This window comes from Schistocerca serialis, chromosome 2 (assembly GCF_023864345.2).
Source record: "Schistocerca serialis cubense isolate TAMUIC-IGC-003099 chromosome 2, iqSchSeri2.2, whole genome shotgun sequence".
NCBI lineage: Eukaryota > Metazoa > Arthropoda > Insecta > Orthoptera > Acrididae > Schistocerca > Schistocerca serialis.
In genome coordinates this window covers 52,602,292-52,627,378 of record NC_064639.1, presented here as the reverse complement: position 1 = coordinate 52,627,378, position 25,087 = coordinate 52,602,292, and the positions used below count along the sequence as shown (strand labels likewise).

The following is a 25,087-nucleotide window of genomic DNA, read 5'->3' as shown; positions in this document are numbered from 1 at the left end:
TGTATGTGAGAAGGAATATCTTGGACAACTTGGTGTATCAGACATACCAATTCTTAAGCTGGGATGGAGTAAATCTGCTCCCTGGATGACTGACAGCCCCATTCTTAACTTGGGCATGATGTAGTACAACAAGCTCACCACTCCACCTTTAGTTTTAAAACTGTTTTTTTTAGCAGCATTTACCAAAGTATCCACACCACATGCTGGTTTTTATCAGTGGATAGAAGCAGGGGGGATCTTCTCACATTTTGTCACTAAACTCTGCCTACTGAACCGCGTCTCAGCATACTATGCAGAGCTGCGAGTGGCTAAGGAGGCACTGGAGCACCTGGCATTTCTTGGTGGAGATAGGTATCTTGTCTGGACTGATACACTATTGCTCTGCAGGCTATTCAGCAAATTTTTCCAGCTCATCTCCAATACACTGTCCATCTCCTGCATAAGCAGAAGAAAGAGATGGCCTTCTGCTACCTCCATGGATTCATAGGAATCAAGGATTATGATGAAGATGACAGAGTAGAAAACTACCACACCTCAAGTTTACATCCCTCTGTAGCCTGTAGAGTCACTGGTGACAAAGCAAGTGTTGCTGAGTGGGAACGGCAGTGGCTGGAAGTGGGTAACAACAAACTGTGTTCAGTCAAACTGACTATTTGTCCATGGTACACATCCTTTCAAACTCCACAAATAGACAAAGTGATCCTCACTTACATTTATATCAGTCACTGTCCAATGACACACACACATCTTTTGTGCCAAGACTCACTGGAATGGAGTGTTTGTGGTGTCACATTCACGCTGCATCATATTTTGATGTCCTGTGTTTTATATGCTTGTTAGAAGGGAAGCCTTTGGTCTGCTAAGGGACTTACCCCCACATTTTAGGTGATGATGAACCAACGGCAGATAATTGTTGACATTTCATTTGGCATCAGGACTCCTGCCCAATTTAATTGGATGGAGATTTTAATATGTTTCTTAGTGGCTAGCTGATCTTTTCAGTTCCGTGATCAACCAGCCTTCTTACTAAGAGTTCCTCTGTTTGATTAATTCTTTTAACATGTGACAATGGTATGACTAAATCTACTGACATTTGTATGTCACATTTTGTATTGCTGTTGCTATTAATATATGACCTTAGATCTCCATTTTAACACGGGTACCACTCATTCACCAACAACTTGAACCTTTGAAAGGATGCTAATGCCCAAGTTGTTTGAGGCCCAATGATTTTGAATCCATCCATCCATCCATTTATCCATCAAAGGACTTCTTGATATGGAATTGCTGGCAGCTGGTGAAATGGTGATTTTGTTGGTGGCTGGTAGTCTAGAAGTAGATGAGGGTACTGACAGAATCATGTGTGAAGTGGAAGTCAACAGCGAGCAAGATATCTTGTCGGGTGGCAATGGGCAAGCTCAAGTGAATGAGGGAGAAGGTGTCAAGATTTTGTAGGAATGTGGATAGGCTATCCACAGCCTTGGTCCCTATTGTGAAGATGTCCACAATGAATCTGAAAAAGGTTTCTGATACGGGATTGTGGGTGGCTAGGAAGTATTCCTCTAAATTGCCCATGAATAGGTCGCATATGATGGTGCCATACATGTGACCAATGCTGTTCTGCAGACTCGTAGATGATGCCTTCAAAGGAAAATAAACTGTGGGTGAGAATCCACTTGGCTGTGGCGTCCAGGAATGGATTGTAGGTTTTGTGACAGTAAGCTGTTGCGAAATGTTGTTTTCAGTCAAAGTGAAAACATGCGCATTGGGGATGTAAATGTACAGGGAGGTGCCATCGACAGTGATGTGCAGGGCACCAGGTGGTAAGGGAACAGGAACTGCGGCGAGTCAGTGGAGGAAACAGTTAGTGCCTTTTGTATAGGAGGATAAGTTAGAAGTAATAGGCTGCAGGCATTGGTGCATAACGGCAGACATTCTGCCCATGTATGCAGTATCAAACAATAATGGGTGATTGTATTTATGCGTTATAGCAAGCATATAGAAAGTAGGAGTGTGGGGTGTAGTGACTCAGGTGAAAGGTTCTGGGACAGAACAAGGATTTTTGGTTGCAGCAGGGTTTGTAGTTGGATTTGTCTGACAGCTATACTTTGTGGGCCTACTACATCTGTCACATCATCAGAATTTCCTTCCACTACCCTACACAAGCCAGAGCATAAAAAGACCTGAAAAACAGTTATGAAACTGTGCTCCAATACCCTCCGTGTTGCAAAAGAATAAGTTCTCCCCAAAGGTCTCAGCTTTTGCCCCACTCCCATGTTCAATCATGCTGGATTTGTTAAACACATTTTTGCCACCAACCTTACCAACTGGACTAGACCTAAACCCATGATACAACCCTCTCTTACCAAATCTACTCCTCCAGCTGTCTACAATCCAATCACAGTTGCCACAAATCATCCCATGATAACTTTCCAGAACTTCCAACCTCTAACTTGCATCACTATCATTCCCCAAATCTTCAACAGGGACACTGACCTCACATCCACAGAAAGAAATGCAGTACATCACTTAAAAAGTGATCTCAAACTTCTAATCCAGCTTATGACAACAGAATTAACTAGCAGAGAGACTCTGCCAGCTGTCAGACACATCCACCTACAGGCCCTGCCACAGTAGTCCCATTCAATAAATCTAGCACAATCTCCTGTCCTTCCTGAAATACCTAGATCAAGTCAACCCTCTCACTGAAGTCTATTGTAATCCTAACCCCTACTGCTCCCTGCTCTGCTACTTACACCATGCTTCCCAATATTGTTTGTAAGCTACCTACCCTGTCTAAAAGACACAAACCATTTCAGCTACTGACTATCCACACTTACTGTCCCTTTACCATCTTGTGCCCAGCTCATCACTATTGATGCCACCTCCATGAGCATTTACACCCCCAATGCACATGCACTTATGCCACTGAAAACAAACTTTCCCAACAGCTGACTGATTCCAAACCTGCAGTTTCCTTCTTGGAAACCCTGACCAACTATATTTTCACCCACAATTACTTATCATTTGAAGGCATCACCCACAAATAAATTTGCAGAACAGCATTGGGCACCAGCATGGCACAACCCTACATCAAACTTTTAACAGGTGATCTAGGAGGATCCTTCCTAGCCACCCACACTCTCATGTCACTCACCTGGTATGGATTCACTGATGATATAATGATCTGGACTAATGGTGAAGACACCCAAGCCACATTACTTCTCAGCAGCTTCTCCCCAATTCACTTCATCTGGTCGTCCCCTGCCTGACAAGCAAGCTGCCTTGATGTTGACTTCCATCTAACAGATGATTAAATGAGTACCCCTGTCTTCATCAAACCTACTAACCTCCAACAATGCCTCCACTTCAACAGCTGCTATCCATTTTACACCAAAGAATCCATTCCACAGATCCTAGCCACCTGTGGTTGTCACACGTGCAGTGATGAACAGTCCCTTTTTACAAGCCAAGCATGTCCGTGTAGCCTTTAATAATTACCCTCTCCAACTTCTTCAGAAACAGATCCCCTGCCCCTGTTCGACCCAGCCACCTGCAATCCCTCACATACCCACTGTCCTGTCAAAAAGCAGCACTCCTTTGGTGACTCAGTGCCACCCAGAACTGGAGCCACTGAATCAAACCCACTTCCAGGGTTCCCACTACCTCTTGTTGTGCACTGAGATGAGAAATATCCTTCCCATTATCGTTCCCATCGATCCTACAGTGGTTTTCCACCACCCACCTAATGTAAGCAATATCCTTGCTCACCTCTAATCACCTGTCCCCCAATCCATTGTCCCATTATACCGATGCCTCTTCTTTAGTCTTCTTCTTGTTTCTTGTTTATCCCGGCTTCTCGAGATCTCTTGTGAAGAGACACGATACAACACGTTCAGTAGTGGAGTGGGACAATCAATGAAGTTACACAACAGTTAGTAATTTAACTTTTGAAACCACTGGTTTATTGGCATTTCTGGAAATAAAATCACTCTCATACTCTCATGTGGTCAGCAAATTTCGTGTAACAGTTTGTATGTATAATGGGACTTATTACATCGCAAATAGTTCTAATGAATTAATTAATCTGCATTACAGTATTGCTAGCAACGTGAACAACGAGGTGATATGTGTCTCAATTAAAACAGAACCTCGATATTTTGAATAAACCTTAGGTTCATTTTCGTCGAAATCAGAACTTCTCTCAAAATTAATTTCCAACTTTGTGCATTAAGTCCAAATGCATTTGCAACTATTGTATGCGATTCACTGGACAGCTCAATCACGCACTAGTGTGTAACGTATTTCAAATCGAGCCCACAGGTTCCAGATTTCCTTAATGGGCTAAACGACTCTTTTGAAATAACATGATGTGTTTATCTCCTGTAAAGAATAAATGAAACTGGATTTGGCTGCATTCAGGTCAAAATCACAAAAAATAAAATTCACCATGCAAGTCAGCAAGCTGTACACGTGCACTTTTAGCACTCTAAGTGATAAATCGTCTCAGAGTGAAAGCCGCACATAAATTCACACTTTCTCAAGCACACAAAATTCAAAAAACCTTTATATTAAACAGATAAATTATGGTCTGCAATTACTAATTAACGTTTCCCATTCTGAATAAACCTCAACAACTGGTATTTCATAATCAATAAAATTTTGTCGCCTGAAAGAAACTATTAGTTTGTTAAAATGGATTCAGATTACAGTCAACTCGCGTCTAGACGATGACATCACGAATCAATACTTGCTCGGAATGAACGAAATACCTATACTGAAAAATGCTGTCCATTGAGTAATTTACTGACTTTTATAACAAATTTGGTACCCCTTACATCGCTAGACTGTGACAAATATCCCTGCAGCAGAATACGATACAAGACTTGTCCCACACATCCTCCCACTATTATCCACTCCAGTCCTATCACAGGCATTCGTTTCTCTGACCCTCCTGATCCAAACTTCCAATAGTCATTGTCTTCCACCTGTGTCTATCTCTTACCAGCTCCCATTCAAGCCTCATGCATGCATTCTGTAGCCACAGGCACATGTATAGTCATTGCCACTTTTGTGCCCCCCCCTCCAATACAGCTTCCATTCGCTGCACTTACCAGCCCAGCATCTCATCCCCACCATGTCTCTGCTCACTACAGCATCCACCCCCAACTCCCAGCTGGCCCTTCCTCTTTATCACCACTCACATTCTTTTTTGTTACAACACTACCCACACCAGCTGAGGTAGCTACTCATCTCAGTCAGGCCTCAGTACACAGAAATAGCTGCGTCCGTGTCCGTTTGTGTGTGTGTGTGTGTGTTTTTCCTAAGTGTGAGGAAGACCTCTGTTCAATAGCTTAGTCTCCTTTTAAATGAACATATCTACTGCACAGCATCTCCTGTTTAGTGCAGAGAGAGGGGGGAAAAATCCACATTGTCAAGGCAACACCTAACTAGTATAAACACAAGTATCTAATAGCACTGTTTTATCTAATCTCCTCAGCTCCCTGCACTGCTAACCAACACCATACTTTCTAAAATTACTTGCAACCTAGCTCCACTCACAAAAGACAGGAACTGTCCTCAATACTAACTGTCCACATCTCCTGTCCCTTCACTGCCCTGCTTGTCACTGTCGATGCCACCTCCAATGTGCATTTACACCCTCAATGCACACGCTCTTACTGCCATTCAAAACAACCTTTCCTGACATATGACTGATTCCAAAGGTGTGTTTTATTACTAGTATTGCCACTTACTTATGTTTCTGTGTACAATTTTGTATTATTACTTACCTGGACATAAAGATTTAAAAACCATACCAATGAGTACTGGTACATTGGATCAATATTTGCAAGTTCAGAGATGGAAAAAAATAAGACTGAAGAATGTTTGGATACAGGCACATACTGGTTCCTTGCAGTATCAATTTCTGCTTCTGTTGCTGCAGCCACCTTTTCTTTGGCTTGAATCTCTTCAGAGAGAGCCTGTGCAAAGAAAAGAAATCTGCAGTAGAATCACTGAAAGCCAACATAACCACAAAGTCTATTCACGGTATTTACTACAAAATTCGAGGATTTATATCGTGTGGTGTAACGTGGGATTCTTAGGAATAACACGTTCCTCTATTCCCCCTCTTATGTCAACAAAAGATGATAACAAGTGAAATTGTAGTTTGTTGCTGTTGTTGTCTTCAGTCCTGAGACTGGATTGATGCAGCTCTCCATGCTACTCTATCCTGTGAAAGCTTCTTCATCTCCCAGTACCTACTGCAACCTACATCCTTCGGAATCTGCTCAGTGTATTGATCTCTTGGTCTCCCTCTACGATTTTTACCCTCCACGCTGCCCTCCAATGCTAAATTTGTGATCCCTTGATGCCTCAAAACATGTCCTACCAACCGATCTCTTCTTCTAGTCAAGTTGTGCCACAAACTTCTCTTCTCCCCAATCCTATTCAATACCTCCTCATTGGTTACGTGATCTACCCACCTTATCTTCAGCATTCTTCTGTAGCACCACATTTCGAAAGCTTCTATTCTCTTCTTGTCCAAACTGGTTATCGTCCATGTTTCACTTCCATACATGGCTACACTCCGTGCAAATATTTTCAGAAATGACTTCCTGACACTTAAATCTATACTCGATGTTAACAAATTTCTCTTCTTCAGAAACGATTTCCTTGCCATTGCCAGTCTACATTTTATAACCTCTCTACTTCGACCATCATCAGTTATTTTACTCCCTAAATAGCAAAACTCCTTTACTACTTTAAGTATCTAATTTCCTCATCTAATCCCCTCAGCATCACCCAATTTAATTTGACTACATTCCATTACCCTCGTTTTGCTTTTGTTGATGTTCATCTTATATCCTCCTTTCAAGACACTGTCCATTCCGTTCAACTGATCTTCCAAGTCCTTTGCTGTCTCTGACAGAATTACAATGTAATCGGCGAACCTCAAAGTTTTTACTTCTTCTCCATGAATTTTAATACCTACTCCGAATTTTTCTTTTGTTTCCTTTACTGCTTGCTCAATATACAGACTGAATAACATCGGGGAGAGGCTACAACCCTGTCTCACTCCTTTCCCAACCACTGCTTCCCTTTCATGCCACTCAACTCTTATAACTGCCATCTGGTTTCTGTACAAATTGTAAATAGCCTTTCGCTCCCTGTATTTTACCCCTGCCACCTTTAGAATTTGAAAGAGAGTATTCCAGTTAACGTTGTCAAAAGCTTTCTCTAAGTCTACAAATGCTAGAAACGTAGGTTTGTCTTTTCTTAATCTTTCTTCTAAGATAAGTCATAAGGTTAGTATTGCCTCACGTGTTTCAACATTTCTACGGAATCCAAACTGATCTTCCCCGAGGTCAGCTTCTACCAGTTTTTCCATTCGTCTGTAAAGAATTCGCGTTAGTATTTTGCAGCTGTGACTTATTAAACTGATATTTCGGTAATTTTCACATCTGTCAACACCTGCTTTCTTTGGGATTGGAATTATTATATTCTTCTTGAAGTCTGAGGGCATTTCGCCTGTCTCATACATCTTGCTCACCAGATGGTAGAGTTTTGTCATGACTGGCTCTCCCAAGGCCATGAGTAGTTCTAATGGAATGTTGTCTACTCCCGGGGCCTTGTTTCGACACAGGTCTTTCAGTGCTCTGTCAAACTCTTCATGCAGTATCTTATCTCCCATTTCGTTTTCGTCTACATCCTCTTCCATTTCCATAATATTGTCCTCAAGTACATCGCCCTTGTATAAACCCTCTATAAACTCCTTCCACCTTCCTGCCTTCCCTTCTTTGCTTAGGACTGGCTTGCCATCTGAGCTCTTGATATTCATACAAGTGGTTCTCTTCTCTCCAAAGGTCTCTTTAATTTTCCTGTAGGCAGTATCTATATTACCCCTAGTGAGACAAGCCTCTATATCCTTACATTTGTCCTCTAGCCATCCCTGCTTAGCCATTTTGCACTTCCTGTGGGTCTCATTTTTGAGACGTTTGTATTCCTTTTTGCCTGCTTCATTTACTGCATTTTTATATTTTCTCCTTTCATCAATTAAATTCAATATTTCTTCTGTTACCCAAGGATTTCTATTAGCCCTCGTCTTTTTACCTACTTGATCCTGTGCTGCCTTCACTACTTCATCCCTCAGAGCTACCCATTCTTCTTCTACTGTATTTCTTTCCCCCATTCCTGTCAATTGTTCCCTTATGCTCTCCCTGAAACTCTGTACAACCTCTGGATCTTTCAGTTTATCCAGGTCCCATCTCCTTAAATTCCCGCCTTTTTGCAGTTTCTTCAGTTTCAATCTGCAGTTCATAACCAATAGATTGTGGTCAGAATCCACATCTGCCCCTGGAAATGTCTTACAATTTAAAACCTGGTTCCTAAATCTCTGTCTTACCATTATGTAATCTATCTGATACCTTTTAGTATCTCCAGGATTCTTCCAGGTATACAACCGTCTTTCATGATTCTTGAACCAAGTGTTAGCTATGATTAAGTTATGCTCTGTGCAAAATTCTACAAGGCGCCTTCCTCTTTCATTTCTTCCCCCCAATCCATATTCACCTACTATGTTTCCTTCTCTCCCTTTTCCTACTGACGAATTCCAGTCACCCATGACTATTAAATTTTCGTCTCCCTTCACTACCTGAATAATTTCTTTTATCTCGTCATACATTTCTTCAATTTCTTCATCATCTGCAGATCTAGTTGGCATATAAACTTGTACTACTGTAGTAGGCATGGGCTTTGTGTCTATCTTGGCCACAATAATGTGTTCACTATGCTGTTTGTAGTAGCTAACCCCCACTCCTATTTTTTATTCATTATTAAACCTACTCCTGCTTTACCCCAATTTGATTTTGTGTTTATAACCCTGTAGTCACCTGACCAGAAGTCTTGTTCCTCCTGCCACCGAACTTCACTAATTCCCACTATATCTAACTTCAACCTATCCATTTCCCTTTTTAAATTTTCTAACCTACCTGCCCGATTAAGGGATCTGACATTCCACGCTCCGATCCGTAGAACGCCAGTTTTCTTTCTCCTGTTAACGACGTCCTCTTAAGTAGTCCCCGCCCGGAGACCTGAATGGGGGACTATTTTACCTCCGGAATATTTTACCCAAGAGGACGCCATCATCATTTAATCATACAGTAAAGCTGCATGTCCTTGGGAGAAATTACGGCTGTAGTTTCCCCTTGCTTTCAGCCGTTCGCAGTACCAGCACAGCAAGGCCGTTTTGGTTAATGTTACAAGGCCAGATCAGTCAATCATCCAGACTGTTGCCCCTGTAACTACTGAAAAGGCTGCTGCCCCTCTTCAGGAACCACATGTTTGTCTGGCCTCTCAACAGATACCCCTCCATTGTGGTTGCATCTACTGTATCGCTGAGGCACGCAAGCCTCCCCACCAACGGCAAGGTCCATGGTTCATGGGGGGGAATTGTAGTTTATGTAGCTGTTAATCATAGAACATCCGACTGTGTGCATTTGTTTTATGAATGCAGTTTAAGTGTAAGTCATGTCAGTTTCAGATATCAGCGAGGCACAGTGGCACCATCTGTGGTGGAGTGTATGTTCCTTGGACATTATGGTGACTTGGATGTCACAGAGCAAAACAGTGCATGCAAGAATTTAAACAATCATAAACAACAGAAAAATCACTTTAAGAATTGTCATTCTCTTGTCTGCTTACGGCAAAGCAATACATGTATACAGAATGCGTTCCATAAGTAATGCGACTAATTTTTTTCAGAAGCAACGGTACACCACAGCGTGTTGTAACTAGCTGGGCTAAGTGGAGGGGGGTGTTAGCTTCAAAACGCTCTTTGTCTCATTCAGCTGCGAGCTGCTAGAGAGTCAGGACGTGCATTTCTGTCAACCCCGTTTTGAGTTTATGTAACACAGCACAATGGATCATTCTGTAGAGCAATGGTACGCTATCAAATTTTGTGTTAAACTTGGGAAGTCCACTACCGAAATGTTTCCATTATTTCGGCATGCCTTTTGGGAATGATTACTTGTCCAAATCACAAGTTTTCCGATGGCACAAGTCGTTCATGTAGGGCCAAGAGGAGATCACCGACGAACCTCGCAGTGGACGGCCGTCGACCGCACGAGTCGACAAAAATGTGACGCATGTGTGTGATTGCAAACTCGTCCCAAAAGTGTTGACTAACAAACACAAGCATATGCGAGTGCCTCAGTGACGAGAAATGTTGGGAATGTGTGAAAATGATCCTCATTTTTTAACTCAGTTATCACTGGTGATGAGTCATGGATGTTTGAGTATGACCCTGAGACAAAAAGGCAGTTCAGAGTGGCACACCCCATCGTCGGACCGCCCCAAGAAGGCACGCATGAGCAAGTCCAGGATCAAAACCGTGCTCATTGGCTTCTTTGACATCAGAGGCATTGTCCACCATGAATTCGTACCTACCAGGACTACAGTGAACTCAGCTTTCTACTTGGAAGCGCTCAAAAGACTGATAAGGAGGGTCTCGCACTGCCAAAGCGACAATACGCCGAGTCACAGCCCCTTCAATGTCAACGACTGCCTGGCCAGGACTGAGACCCCAGCCTCCCTACAGTCCTGACCTGGCTCCTGCTGACTGTTTTTTGTTTCCTCGGTTAAAAGGAGTCATGAAAGGAAACATTGGGACACGATTGAAAGCATCCAGGCAGATGTTACATCAGCTTTAAAGGACATTCTGAAAAAGATATTCCTGGAGGCCTTCCAGGCATGGAAACACCACCTGCAGAAGTGTATCAACGCAAGAGGGTGCTATTTTGAAAATTTTTGAATATTTGTGTGAATATATTCAATAAATGATTTCTTTTATGAATTTGGTCGCGTTACTTATGGAATGCACCTTGTATGCTGTAATCTGTCATGAGCTATGAAATAAGATAAAGCTGTTCATACATTATCATAACTGGAGATGCACGAGATAAACACTGCATGTACAATATAGATGAGTTGACACAAACTGCTTATGTAGTTTGGACAGACTGAAGCTCTCTTCCAGCACCTGCATGTTGCCAAAAGTTGAAGAAGGCCTATGGTGTGGAAATATGGCACTACATAGCAGGACCACAAAAGTTATTAAGTTTGAGAATGATGACCAGAAAGTATTTATGAGGTAAGGATGACACACACACACACACACACAAGGGTAACAAAGTACACAAGAAGTTACAAATTCTCCACTTAACACTCAATTTTGGTTCCCTAGTGCAGGACATGTATTAGTTGTATGAAAACAGAGAAATTTTTTGTTTTCTGAGAATTTTGAAGAGAATAACTAAAGCAAATGCAACGTGATGGCCTGCTATGTTTCCCTTTCTAGTGTGTGTGTGTGTGTGTGTGTGTGTGTGTGTGTGTGTGTGTGTGTGTGTGTGTGTGTGTGTGGGCGCGCGCGCACATGCATGTAGCGACTTGACTACAACACCATGAGTAGGGGACACTGTGTGGCAGACCTATTAGAGTGATGTGGTCTAAGTTACCTGTGACTATGCATTTTCCAAAACAGTCGTCAAATATCAGTAACTCACAAATTCGAATACATCAGTGAATACATGTGACAACTTTGAACTTGACTTGAGATCTAAGATTTACAATCTTCATTTGTCTTGAGCATTTACGCAGCAGTATGTCCATTCACATACATGTGACCCAGATGGTGGCCTGATTGAAAGTTCATAAAGCATCATTGTAAAAAATCATGAATTGGGTAGTGAAACAGCAAATGTGTACAATGTGTAAAGACGATATTATGAAATTAAAAGAATGAATTACAAGTCTGCAACTCATTATTGGGTATCTCAAAACTTCTTAAAGAAAGAAACTGAGTCACTATTGATGCAAGACTCGGCAAATCTTCTGCAAGGTAGTACAAACAACTCAGAAAAGTGGACAAAATGCCATATAAAAACAGTAGACATAAAATGAAAACCACTGAAGACTGCATGAGACACTAATATTTAGTGAATGACACTGTTTTTCAAATATTTTCTGATATGGACAGTGCAAAAACTGTGAACAGCATGGAATTGCATGGCAAGATCGAAGATGGCGCAGACAATATGAAACAGGGTGGTATTTCACAGTCAAATAATAGCCAGCATAAAGGGATTATGAACAGTAGGCATTTTCATTAACTGATTATCAGATATTTTCCTTAGGTATTGTTGTCTCTCACTGACAAAAATAACAACTTGGAATATGTGATTCAAAAGACTGCAGGTACCAATAGTGATTATACACCAAACAACAGTTACTTCACCTCAACAAGTATGTGCAATATTGACATTTATGCTGATAGCCATGCGTGAGGAATTGCCTCTGAACTTTGAAGTATGTGTAGATGTGAAATCAACAGCATTGTAAAACCAGATACAAATTTCAAGGCAGCAACTGTAATCAGCCACAAAAAAATCTCAGGGCTGTACGATAATGATTTTTTTGTCTTTCTTGCAGGGACAAAAGACATAGCAAAGAATGATCCAAAAGATATTGTGTTTTCCTTTAAACAGAGGCTGCACAAATTCAGAAACATGAATGTGAGCACTTTTTTCTGTACCCTTATGCCATGACCTGCACAAGTGGCCCTGTGTGAAAAAGGAAGTATAAAAAAAAGGAAAAGGCTGGGCAATATGTATACAGAGGCTTTAAAAAAACAACATACATTGATAAAAGCACACTAGGAAGATGATTTTATATGGCACATAGTTTATACATCAACAGATTGGGAAAGGCCGTTGTTAGTCATAAGATCTCAGATATAGTTCTATGAAATCAAATGTGCAGCACGGTATTAAGCAAGTTATACCTTTGAAAGACAAAAGTGATGTGTCTCTAGAATTTAGCTTGTGACATGATGAAGTAGTACTGGTAGTGGTCTCTACCAAGACTAAGAGCAATGACGAAAATTCTTTTTCAGCATTTGAGCAGTTCCAACTTAGACAATTACAGTGTGCATAAGTTGGATATGCCACATTAAGACGAATGTTTGCTTGAGAAAGAAAGGATTGATAAAAATAATTAAACACTGTAAATCTACAATGGAATATTACAATACTATGAAAAGGATAGTCCTACTTACCACATAGCAGAGATGCTGAGTCACAGATAGGCACAAAAAAAGACCATCAGAAAGCAATCTCTCGACCAACAAGGCATTCATTGGAAATAAACAAAACACACACACACACACAAATGCAATTCTCACACACACATGACTACAATCTCTGGCTGCTAAGGCCAACTAGTTTCAATCAGAATCAGAATTTTTATTATCCCATAACATACAAACTCAAATCATAGATCTGATGTACTCGGGACTTGTCAACATTACATTTACATAACAATTACAATTTGTATATATGGTATTACAAAAACAATAATACAACACTCCAGTTTATATGTATTACGAAGTAATATATAACAACAGTGTTCATGTAGTGAACATAATTTTACCATCATTTATTTGACAGAAAACTGCTAAGTTTAATTTACAGATGATGTTTCCTTGCTCAGACTTCCATGTCACCCTTCACAAATTCTTCTATGGAGTAATAACATTTCTCCACTAATAACTTGTGCATCTTTGGTTTCAGTTGCCCTAGCTCCATGCTGTTTATTTGTTTCTTTTTTAGCATGTTGTAGATTTTCTTGCCCATATATGCTGGGGTTTGTGCATATAACTTTAAACTGTGAGTAGGAAGCATGAAGTTTGTCTTATTCCTACTGCTGTAGCGATGCTTGAAATTGTCATCTGTGAATAACGTACAGTTACTGTATACAAAAATAATCAGTTCATAGATGTACAAACAGCGGGCAATTAATACTTTCAGATTTCTTAACAGTGGGTGACAAGATCCTTTTGGTCTTGAGTTACACATAATTCTAACAATTGATTATTGTAATTTTAATATTCTAATTATTTTACTTGTATTACCCCAAAAGATAATGTCATAAACAGCTTCACAATAGCTGTGATAAACTAATTTTCTTATCTCCATGCTAGTTGAATATGACAAAATCTTCATAGCAAAGGTCAGGCTGTTTAACTTATTTGCTAAGTATTCTATATGTGAAGACCACGATAAATTTTGGTCCAAATTTATTCCTAAAAATTTAACACAATCTGATTCTTTCAGTTCCTGGTTTCTGCAGGTAATATGAATTTCATTTATCTTAGAGTTTTTAGTTTTAAACTGTAGTAAATGCGTTTTTCCAATATTCAATTTTAACACATTTAGTTGGAACCAGTTTTCTAAACTGTCTAGTAGGTTTATGAAAGTTGAGAGAATGTGTTCTGAGTGACTGCTTTTGATGAGAACACATGTATCATCAGGGAATAAAACTGAGAGTGAATTTATGTTTAGTGGCAAGTCATTTATGTAAAGTAAGAATAAAATTGGGCCCAGAATTGAGCCTTGTGGAATGCCTTGTGAAATAATCATCCATTCTGAGAAGAAATTTCCCTTGCTTCATTATATAACTACTCTTTGTTTTCTCTTTGTGAGGTATGACCTGAACCACTCTACAGCATGCCATAGAATTCCATATTTTTCCATTTTATAGAGGAGCAATTGATGGTTTACACCATCAACTGCTTTTGTGAGGTCACAGAACAATCCTGCAACTTTGTTGGACTTGCATAACGCAGAACAAATTTTTTTCACATACTCATTTATGGCATCTATTGTGCTTTTGCCTTTCTGAAAGCCATATTGACTATCTGACAATACATTTGATTTTTCTATAAATTTTTCGATTTGCATTACTACCACTTTTTCAAATATTTTTGAGAAAATTTGGAGAATAGAGATTGAGTAGCAGTTTCCCATATCTTCTCTTGAGCCATTTTTGAACAAAGGTTTTACCTCTGCATGCTTCAGGGTGTCTAGAAAGTGGCCTTCTTCGAGTGATTCGTTGATTATTGAACAAAGGGAGTGAGCTATTATCCTGGCAGCTGATTTAACTACTGTAATAGGTATTCCATTCCACGTTTGTTAAAGCATTCTTCTGCCTTCTGACCTAACTGTACTTTTTCGGTATATCCATCTACATCTGCAACTGATTTTGATACATTTATAAAAAAAATTGTTAAGAGATTCTGAAATCAGAGCAGGATTTGTTATAGTTTAATTTCCCACCTTAATTCTGGAGATAACTTTGCTTTTAGTTCTCATCTCATTTTACGACAGACCACACTACCTTTGATTTGTTTTTATGAGCCAAGCTGTATTTATTATTTGCCATTTCTTTTGCAGCTTCATTACCCTTTTAAATAAGCCTTTATACCATTTGACATAATTTATGAAAACCAGGTCTTTGTTGTATTTCAACTCCTTGTACAGCTGTCTTTTCTTCCAACTGGATATTTTTATTCCAGCGGTGATCCAATTTAGCTTATTTGACACCTTTGTGTGGAATACTTTAAGTGGGAATATTTCATTAAATACAGGTAAGAAACTTTCTAGAAACCTGTTAAAATGTTCCATTATTCTGTAAAATATTTCAGTCACTCATGTACCTTCAATTAACCATTTATTTGGAAAACCATGATTTCCTTAGCAACAGTCAATACAGATTTTAGCCAGGTAAAAATACCACGACAGCTGTTCTGGAAATTGTTGATCAGACTTTAACAGCTTTTGATAATAAGATGACAGTGACATTTCCGTTATATAATCTAAGTAAAGCATTTGATTACATTTCTTTTAACATACGGCTAACAAAATTATACTATTATTGTACTCAAAAATCCAAATTAGCAGTAATTTCTTCCTACCTTGTGACGAAGCAAGCTGGGATATTTTTACTTCCCCTCTTGTTTTTCCATCTGCCTCCTAAAATTCTTTTTTTCACTTTTAACTAATTACCATTAACACACATGAGAATAATCTGCATTTTCATAAAAGAGAAAGACTGGTCCTCAGTTTTAAAGTAAATAATACCAGATCTAATTTTGTGCTTATGTAATGTATGTATTTAATTTTTTTAATTTATTTGGACTATTCCTATTTAGTATCTTTTGTTATAGGGTGAAATCAGTAATTGTTTCATAACTTAAATTCTATTGTTGACTTATAAACAAATATAAAGTCTGAACTAATTATAAACATTTGGAGAAATAACTAATAGTATTCTTAAATGATGTATTTGGCTCTATTCAAAAACATGTTAGCAAAGCTGGCTATTAATTAATTCCAAAGTAATGAACAGTTTTGTCCAAAGTATTGTTTGCATACTTATATTTGTTAATTTCTTGATTTAAACAAGTAATTCGGCTTAACCCTTGCAGTAGAAGAAACTATTAAAAAGATGCAATTTTTCAAAGTATTCAATTTATTTAATGAGTTAAGTTTTAATTGCAATTTCTGTAAAGTAAACTTCAAACAATGTGTAGTTTCAGCACCTACTATTGTGATGATATATAAGGGCCTGATTTTTGGTCACAAGACAGTCAGTCCAGGGCCGAGTTCCAGACGAAAAACCTGTGTTGGTTAGATCAACAACAATGCTTCAACTTATTTGTGGAATAAGTGTTAAACATTTAGGCCATGTGTAAAAACAATGAAAGTGTCTGCTCCATATGTACCTTTCTATTCTTCAAGAACTGTGAACTTTGTGGTTAGGTTTTTACTGCTCTTAGATGTTCAACAGAAAACTATTGCAGCAGTATGTGGACGTTTGCCTGCAAACTATTAATGAGGTTTATCAAAAGTTAAACAATAGTGCACTGGCCATGTAACTTTGCATTACTGGGGAGGGGGGGGGGGGGGGGGGGGGGGGGGGTTGTGAACAGTGAAATTAAAGTACAGTGAAATGCAACTATGCACCTGTCGGCTACATTATTTACAGTAGTCAGTGTCGGAATCCACAACCCATTTTTCAGCCAGTGTAGCAATGCAGAACATTGACACAGAGGACACCAAATGAAATAAATAAAGCAGGCAGAGCTGCTACAACCTAAACACAAGAAGACTGTCTGTCTCAATTAGAAATAGAGACTTCCCCTTAGTAGAAATTGGCACAGGTGTTCCACAGACTTTGTCCGTGGCCCATTCTTCTCCATTGTGACAGTCAATGACATACCCCATTGTGTACTACAGTTGATTATCTGCTACGCTGATGATACACTGTTATTTATTTCACATCATGGCATCCAAAAGCTTATGTTAGTCCAAGAATGTAGATAATAGATGTGTCAAGCTCTTAGGAATACATATTGATGCCAAACTCTATTCAGAAGAACATATCAAACAAGTCTGTAAAAAGATTTCATAAATGCCCTATCTCATGTGGAAACTAAGAGATATGGTCAGCAATAATTATATCTGTATGACGTATTTTGCACTCTTTCAGTTACATATACAGCCTACTCATATGGGCTCATTCTCCTCATATCACAAAAATTTTAAAAGTCCAAATAAGAATTGTCCTAGTACTATGACAGGCTGGTACTTAAAAGCACTGTCACTGTCTTTTTACCAGGCTTATGATACTAACAGCATTGAATCTGTGAATCTACGAGTCTGCATTCTTTGTCAAGAACAACATTAAAAAATGTGTCATCAGGGAAAAAATTCACAAACATGACACTAGAAATAAGATAAACATTGGCATTCCAAGGTACAGATCAGCAATAACAGGAAACTCCCATAAAGTGAATGCCCTCAAAATTATTAACAAGTTTCCTCTCGCTGCTTGATCCTTGCCATTTAAAATATTCGAACTTAAACTATATGACTAGCTAATAAAAAATTAATGTTACAATATGAAAGATATAACACGGACAGAGCTGATACACTAAACTCTCAGTAGTCCTGCCTCTCAGTAATCCAGCACAATTCCAGCCTATAATCGTTCAACCTGAGATGACGCCTACAATAATGAAATTTCGTCTGCATCAATGTTGTTAGTTAACTATAATGTTCAACATTCCTCTACACTTTGAAACTGTGGCTTTCCTTTAAGATCATTGTGATGCCTTCTAAAGGGAAACAAGTTATGCTGGACCTCAAGCAGAAACTCGAAATTAGATGTAAACTGAACTGAGGTTCTTCACAGAAAACCATTGTTGCAGGCAACAGTGTTGGACGAGCAGCTATTTGTGACCAAACTTCAACAGAAAAGAAGTAATCATAAGCTTGCAGGAAAGTTATGATGAAACTGATAAAGAAGAGGACATAGGAGGAGAGAACATTAGGATATCTCAAACTGCTGGTGCTGAAGCTGGAGATGCTTCCTGGAGAACATTATGCAACAATCAGAAACATGACAGGACCAGTGAAATGCTTGTAGAGTAGTTGTGTGTTAAAGCATACAAAAGCCACATATTGTCATGGAGACAACTAAAACTTTGGGACATGTTTAATAGTGAGTGTGAAGTGATACTAATATGCATGTACACACTCAAGGACTAAGTTCTCTGTAAGAATGAATGTATTTTTTGATTTAATAAAGTTCAATCCCTCTGTGTTTATACTAAATTTTAAACACTCTCAATAATCTGGTCCTTCCACTAATCTGGCACCCATATGTGCGAGGAATGGCCAGTTTAGCAAGAGTCTACTGTATTAATATTTAAGATCACAGCTTTATTTAAGATACTTGATTTCTACATGTAATATGAATATTAGTTTTAATACTTTGATTGTAAATGTAACTTGCTACAACTGGAAAAGCCTATTGTAACTGTTGTCAATGGCAAAAGAATCTGTAACTGAATCTGTTTTCTCTGAGATGTTCATGACACCTTCATGGGGTGTCACCAATGCATAAATGTCCATGTCCAGCTCGTGCTACCACACTCACCACACCACGGCTTCCCTACTGTATTACATCACTGCATATGCACAATCTGCATTCTTCACATATCAGGGCACATACAGTGTACTTTTCCCACTGTATAAAATGTTTATAAGAGACATGACCCTCTTTTGCCAGTCTGAGCATCCTCAGTGGAACATAGATCATTCTCATGAATAGCCCTTGTTAGATAGCAGATTCCCCCACTGAGATGAAAGATGTTGTACAAAACTTGTTTAACGCACTCTCTACAATTAAATGAAATATGCTGGTGCTATATTACAATTTGGCAACCATTTCATTTATTCTCATTACATATATAGAATATTTTCTTTAAATGTTCATGCATGACTTTTACTTGGTCTCAAAGAGTTTGCAGGGAAGATATCTCTAGTAATTAAGGACACCATGCTGTTCGTGCTCGTTCATTACACACTCCCTAACATTAACTGTGCTTTTAGGTGATAAGGTCATGAGATGTGTTTTCTTCATTTAAACCAAAATACAACATTAGATAACAACCGTGGTTTAACATAATGTATTTAATGTCATCCTTAACCATCCATATCTCAGATCTAAGAGCATAAAAATACACGGAATGCAGATTACCACACACTGGTTGCAGGATAAATTTGTTTGTTCCTAACTAGTTTGGATACCCCTTTGTCAGAGTGAACCTTAATAATTGGGTTCAACTCTTCCTATGGGAAGCAACTGTACAACCATTCTTCCTTTCAGATGAAAATGTCCCCTATTCATTTCCCACCACAAAATGGTTTAGGTTATCCTTCTGTGGATTCACGTAACTGAAGGAACAGGCACCTCTGTTGAGCATACCTATCCCCAGACTCCTCTACACAAAATACGGTACAGGCCATTTCTTTTTTTGAATGCACCTGACCTCAGGCATAGCACAGCCTCTTTCGACACCTTCAACTCACCTAAAGCAGCCCACACACTTCTCCATATAAAACCTGTCCGCACAGCAAAATTTCATTTCTCATATCCTGACAGGAAGGGTTTCCTTCACTCCTGACGTGTCTTTACGGCAGTTTTAATGCATACTGCACAATACTCCTTATACAATACTGCTTTTACCCATATGTTTGTTGATGTATGAAACCACATCTGTGTTAACAGATAACATTGGGTAACAATATTCCCATGCTCATTTCCTTTCCTTAGGATAATTTCGACCTGCTACTATGTTTGCATTTAAAATTATAACACACCAAAATGTACAACTCAATTTATTAATAAAATTTTGCAAAGTATACACTGCAAGTACTGAAATGCCACACTCATCCTTTGAAGACTCAACAAATTTTATCAGATGACAAAATCTGCTTGGGTGGGCAACAGAAGTCTATTTTTGTTTCTCCATTGCCATTTATGTTATAAAACTGTTACATTGTAATATATATCTAGGTGATTAACTATCATTTATGCCCTCTAACAGTGTTGGAACATTATGTTACTTAAATATAACCTACTTTTCATGTCCGCTACTACTACCAATTGCGCTCACGTTAGTACATCACATTTCAGACTGTTATGTTGTATGCAGGGGCATTCCCCTGTTATTTTCCCCCACAACATGTGACATGCCTAACATGCAGTGTACTGAAGTTATAAATAGTAAGTGTACAGCATAAAAATTACGTCCATTTGTCCAAGTCATATCTTCATATGTGTATCTCTTTGGTCATCCTTTGACAACAGGTTGTGTGGACAAGAAAATAGAGAAAGACAGAAATGGTACTCCTGGTGGAGAAGGAGGAAAAGAAAGTAAAAAACAGATTTGTTAAGGTTGAAGAAAGAAAGAAAGAAGATAGCCCCAAAAGACAGAACTCCTTACCACCTCCCACCCCCAAGGAACTTCCACTTCCGATAAAGTTCTTCGTTGTGATCCCAGAGGGAGAAGGTGTTTGGCATTCCCTACTGAGTGGACTTTTTGCAACTTTACTGTCACAAATCCCAAAAACTAACCTTAGCAAATGTACGGTAAACATTGAGAGAGAGAACAACAACATGTGAAACAAGGAAAAAGAAATATTAAATCATTAGTTGTCATTATCAGAAGGCAGTCCATCTATTTTCATCTTTATCAACCACCCACAAATAACTTTCCATATGAAACCATCTGAAAGCCTGTCATTTTGTTCTGTTCTTTGCAAAAAAAAAAAAATAAAATCCCAGTTATTCATAATACGATACATATGTGTGTGTGTCCTTTTTCTGTAAGAAACAAACGTCATATAATTAATACTTTAAATAAATAAATTTTTAAAATTTTTTTATCCACATAGCACGTTTGATGGCTATATTCTTATTTTCACAAAATAGGATGTTATTTAGTTATTAAATAAAATAGAATAGTAAGAGGTACAGATCACAGAAACGTGTAAAGAGAAGGAATGGCTTTGGAGAAACTAAAGAAGTAGTATCCCCAGATGTCCAATGGGTGCTATTCTGCTGAATTTGCGGAGTATGCAAATTCTCCTGGTGGTATATATTTCTTAACTGTACCAAACTGTGAAGTCTCCTTTCCTGGCCTGTATTTGGATCAACCAGGAACAGTGCCTTGTAAGGTCCACTATAACTAAGCATTATATCTATCTTTCAGGAGTCATCCCATCTTCTTGGTAATGATCTAAAGAACATCCTTATAAATGTGCTGGATGTATCTCACCATATGGTTTGAATTTTGGGAACTACTTAGGAAAATTTATTCCCTTTCCCATTTGATCCTCAAAAAACTCATGAGGTGTGCCAACATTATTATTAGTCTCATTAGTTTTAAATTCTATTTTTGCATATTGTAAAGTGTCTAAAGTGCCCATCTGTTTCAAACAATAAAAAATACACAGAAACATGCATTTCGGGTAACACTATGACAAACAACACAGAACAAAACAATATAGACCAGCTCAGACTGTTCAAAAAAGATCGACAGGTCCTTATACTCACCGACAATCACGGTCATCAAATTGCAGAAAGAGTGTCAAGCCTTTTACCAAGCTACAATGTCATGGGTATTGTGAAACCAGGAGCTCGTATTTCGGAAGTAACAAAACCAGTTGAAAACTCTTGCAAAAACTTTAGACCATCAGACTAAGTGGTAATTTTTGGAGGTGCGAACGATGTTCCGAGGGATCAAGCCAACGAAATAAAAATAGCTCTTAAATGTGTACAGCAGCAGACAATCCACATGAATGTGTTAGTTATTAACCAATCACAGAGGCATGACCTAACTTCCTGGTCATGTGTAAATCAATTAGTGATTAAGATAAACTCTGACATGAAGGATGTTTGTGGAAAATTTGAGCATGCAAATGTAATAGATGTAAACACTCTTGAAAAATCCATGCACACCAGACACGGACTTCATCTAAACTATGCTGGTAAACAATACCTAACAGAGAAAATATATAATTTTGTAAAGCATTGCACTAGAAAACTTACCACTATGTTGGATAATTGGCTCATAACAGGCAATGAAAGCCCAAAAAACAAAGCAGAACATGTTAAAGGGGTCCAAATTGATCCACAAGGAAGGATGAAACCCAAGGAAAGAACGAATAACACAAAAATGGTCCAAAACACATTGGATAAATGGCTGGGAAGAAACACCCACCAAGGGACAGGTAGATGTTTTTTAGAGTAGCTGAGGGTGCCACAGGGGAATGTGTTACAGAACAAACTTATACACACACTTTAAAAGTCATTCACCAAAACGTACAGTCCCTACCAAACAAACTTGATGAAATAAATGTGCTTCTTAGCAATGAGTGGAAGGAGGTATCAGATTTATGTTTTTGTGAGCACTGGCTAGAGAAGGACCATTTACAGTATTCAAACATAACCGGTTTCACTCTGGCAAACTACTTTTGCAGATCAATATCAAAGCTTGGAGGAACCTGCATTTATGTAAAAGAAAACATAGACTATAAGATAATAGACTGTGTAAATCACCTAGGAAGCGAAAAACACTTTGAAGCCTCAGATATTGAAAAAACATCAGGAAAAGCTATAATAATGTGTGTTTACAGATCACCCAACAGCAATGTAAACTTTTTCTTTAAAAAACTTGGCCTTGCACTAGGGAAACTTAAAAATACTTGCAAAACTATAGTTCTGTGTGGAGATTTTAATATTGAACTCTTAACACACAGTCCTCAAGGAGAAAAATTCCTTTTCCTTAATATTATTCAAGAATATAACCTATGCACTAAAATAAACTCCCCTACACACATAACAAAAACTAGTGCTACACCTATTGATCAGATCTTTGTAAACACTGACATGCACACCTCAGAAAACTTTAATACCGGCTACCGTGACCACAATGCACAGCTACTTGCTGTATGCAAAAGTATTGATTTGTCTAGGAATGGAAGTGTTATCTACAAGAGAAAATTCAGCATGTAAAATATTGAGCACTTCAAACATATGCTAAGTACCCACTCGTGGAATAAAATCTACAACAGTTACAACACAGATGAAAAGCTGGATAATTTCATGGAAGTTTACAGGCATTGTTTCGAAATTGCATTTCCAAAAAAGAAAATAATTTGTAAAGGCCCCATCAAACCCAAAACTCGGATTCCATCACGGATCAAAGTATCATGTAGAAGAAAAAGAGAAGTTTTTGCACTATCAAAAACAGATAGCAGCCCTGAATTTGCTCACTACTTCAAAAAATACAAGTTAACTCTGAGTCGTGTAATAATGGTAGCAAAATTAGGGGAAAATGACAAACTTATTATGGAATCATCAAACAAACCTAAGACAATGTGGAACACGGTACAGAGACTAACTAGAAAGATGGAAACACACAAAAATATTGTACTGGCACAGGCAAGCAGCAAGATCACTGATCCAAAATAATTGCTAACCACTTCAATACTTACTATACCAATATTGCTGGTGAGCTAGTGAAGGAAGAAATGGGAAAAACATCAAACAAAATATTACAGGAAATTTCTGGAAATAGTGTAACAAATACATCCATGTTCCTTCGACCAATAAGTAGGGAAGAACTGTTAAACAGCATAAAGTCATTAAAAAATAAATATTCAGCCAGAGCTGACAATGTGCCAGACTATATTATAAAAGTATCTGCTGAACAGATACTCGCACCACTGCTTGATATATACAATTCTTCACTATCAAGTGGTATTTTCCCACAACACTTCAAAACTGCAAAAGCTGTACCCCTTTACAAAAAGGGCGATCGGCAGCAGATGGTCAACTATAGGCCTGTGTCACTCCTCTCAGGTTTTTAAAAAACCATTGAAAAACTAGTTCTGCTACAATTAACTTATTTATTTAACAAAAAAAATATGATCTCAGGATGTCAGCATGGCTTCACGCCTCAGTGCAGTAGTGAAACAGCCACATTTAGCCTCATAAATCGTATTTTAAATTCAGTGGATAATCACAAAAATGTTTCGGGGATTTTCCTGGATTTAACAAAAGCATTTGATGTAATAGACCATGAAATTCTCCTAAGAAAGTTAGAGTGGTATGGTGTAAGAGGCCTGCCACACGAGTGGCTGAACTCCTACCTAGAAAATCGCTCTCAGATAACAGAGGTGAAACACATGGGAAAAAACGAACTCCAAGCTTATCAATGGAAACCTTCCACATTAACCCACGGTGTACCACAAGGCTCAATTTTAGCTCCCTTTCTCTTCATAATTTTCATAAACGACTTCCCCCTACACGTTCAACACTCCGAACCAGTGCTATTTGCAGATGACACAGGTGAAAACGAAATGGCTGTAAGTTTAAATGATAAAGTCACAAATGAAAATGTCACAGAATGGTTAATGAGGAATAAATTACTGATAAACCCTCAAAAAACAATCGTCATATACTTCCATACACAACAAAATAAAAACCCATTAAAACCAAACATGTCCATGGAAAACCAAAGAATTAACAGTGTCACTGAAACAAAATTTCTTGGCATCTACTTACAAGACAATCTTAAATGGAATTCCCACATCACATCATTAAATTATAAACTATCGAAAATGACTTATGGGATGAGGATTATATGAAACAACACAAGTCCTGAAACAGTTAGAGCGGTGTATTACGCTTGCATACACTCCCTATTGAGATATGGCATCATATTCTGGGGAAATTCTCCTCATAGCATAACCACATTCCGGAAACAAAAAAAGATTGTGAGGATAATGAAAAATGCTAACAGCCGAAAATCATGCAAACCATTCTTTAAAGA

At 38.5% G+C, this 25,087-nt stretch overlaps 1 protein-coding gene across 1 annotated transcript in view; it reads right to left on the bottom strand.

Moving 5' to 3' along the window:
* Nucleotides 1–25,087, bottom strand: part of LOC126455722 (dynein axonemal heavy chain 3) — a 1,249,696-nt gene that overhangs the window by 229,121 nt on the left and 995,488 nt on the right. Inside the window, exon 56 of the mRNA XM_050091491.1 lies at nt 5,793–5,984. Coding sequence (XP_049947448.1) covers nt 5,793–5,984 — 192 coding nt within the window. The remainder of the gene's footprint in view (nt 1–5,792; nt 5,985–25,087) is intronic.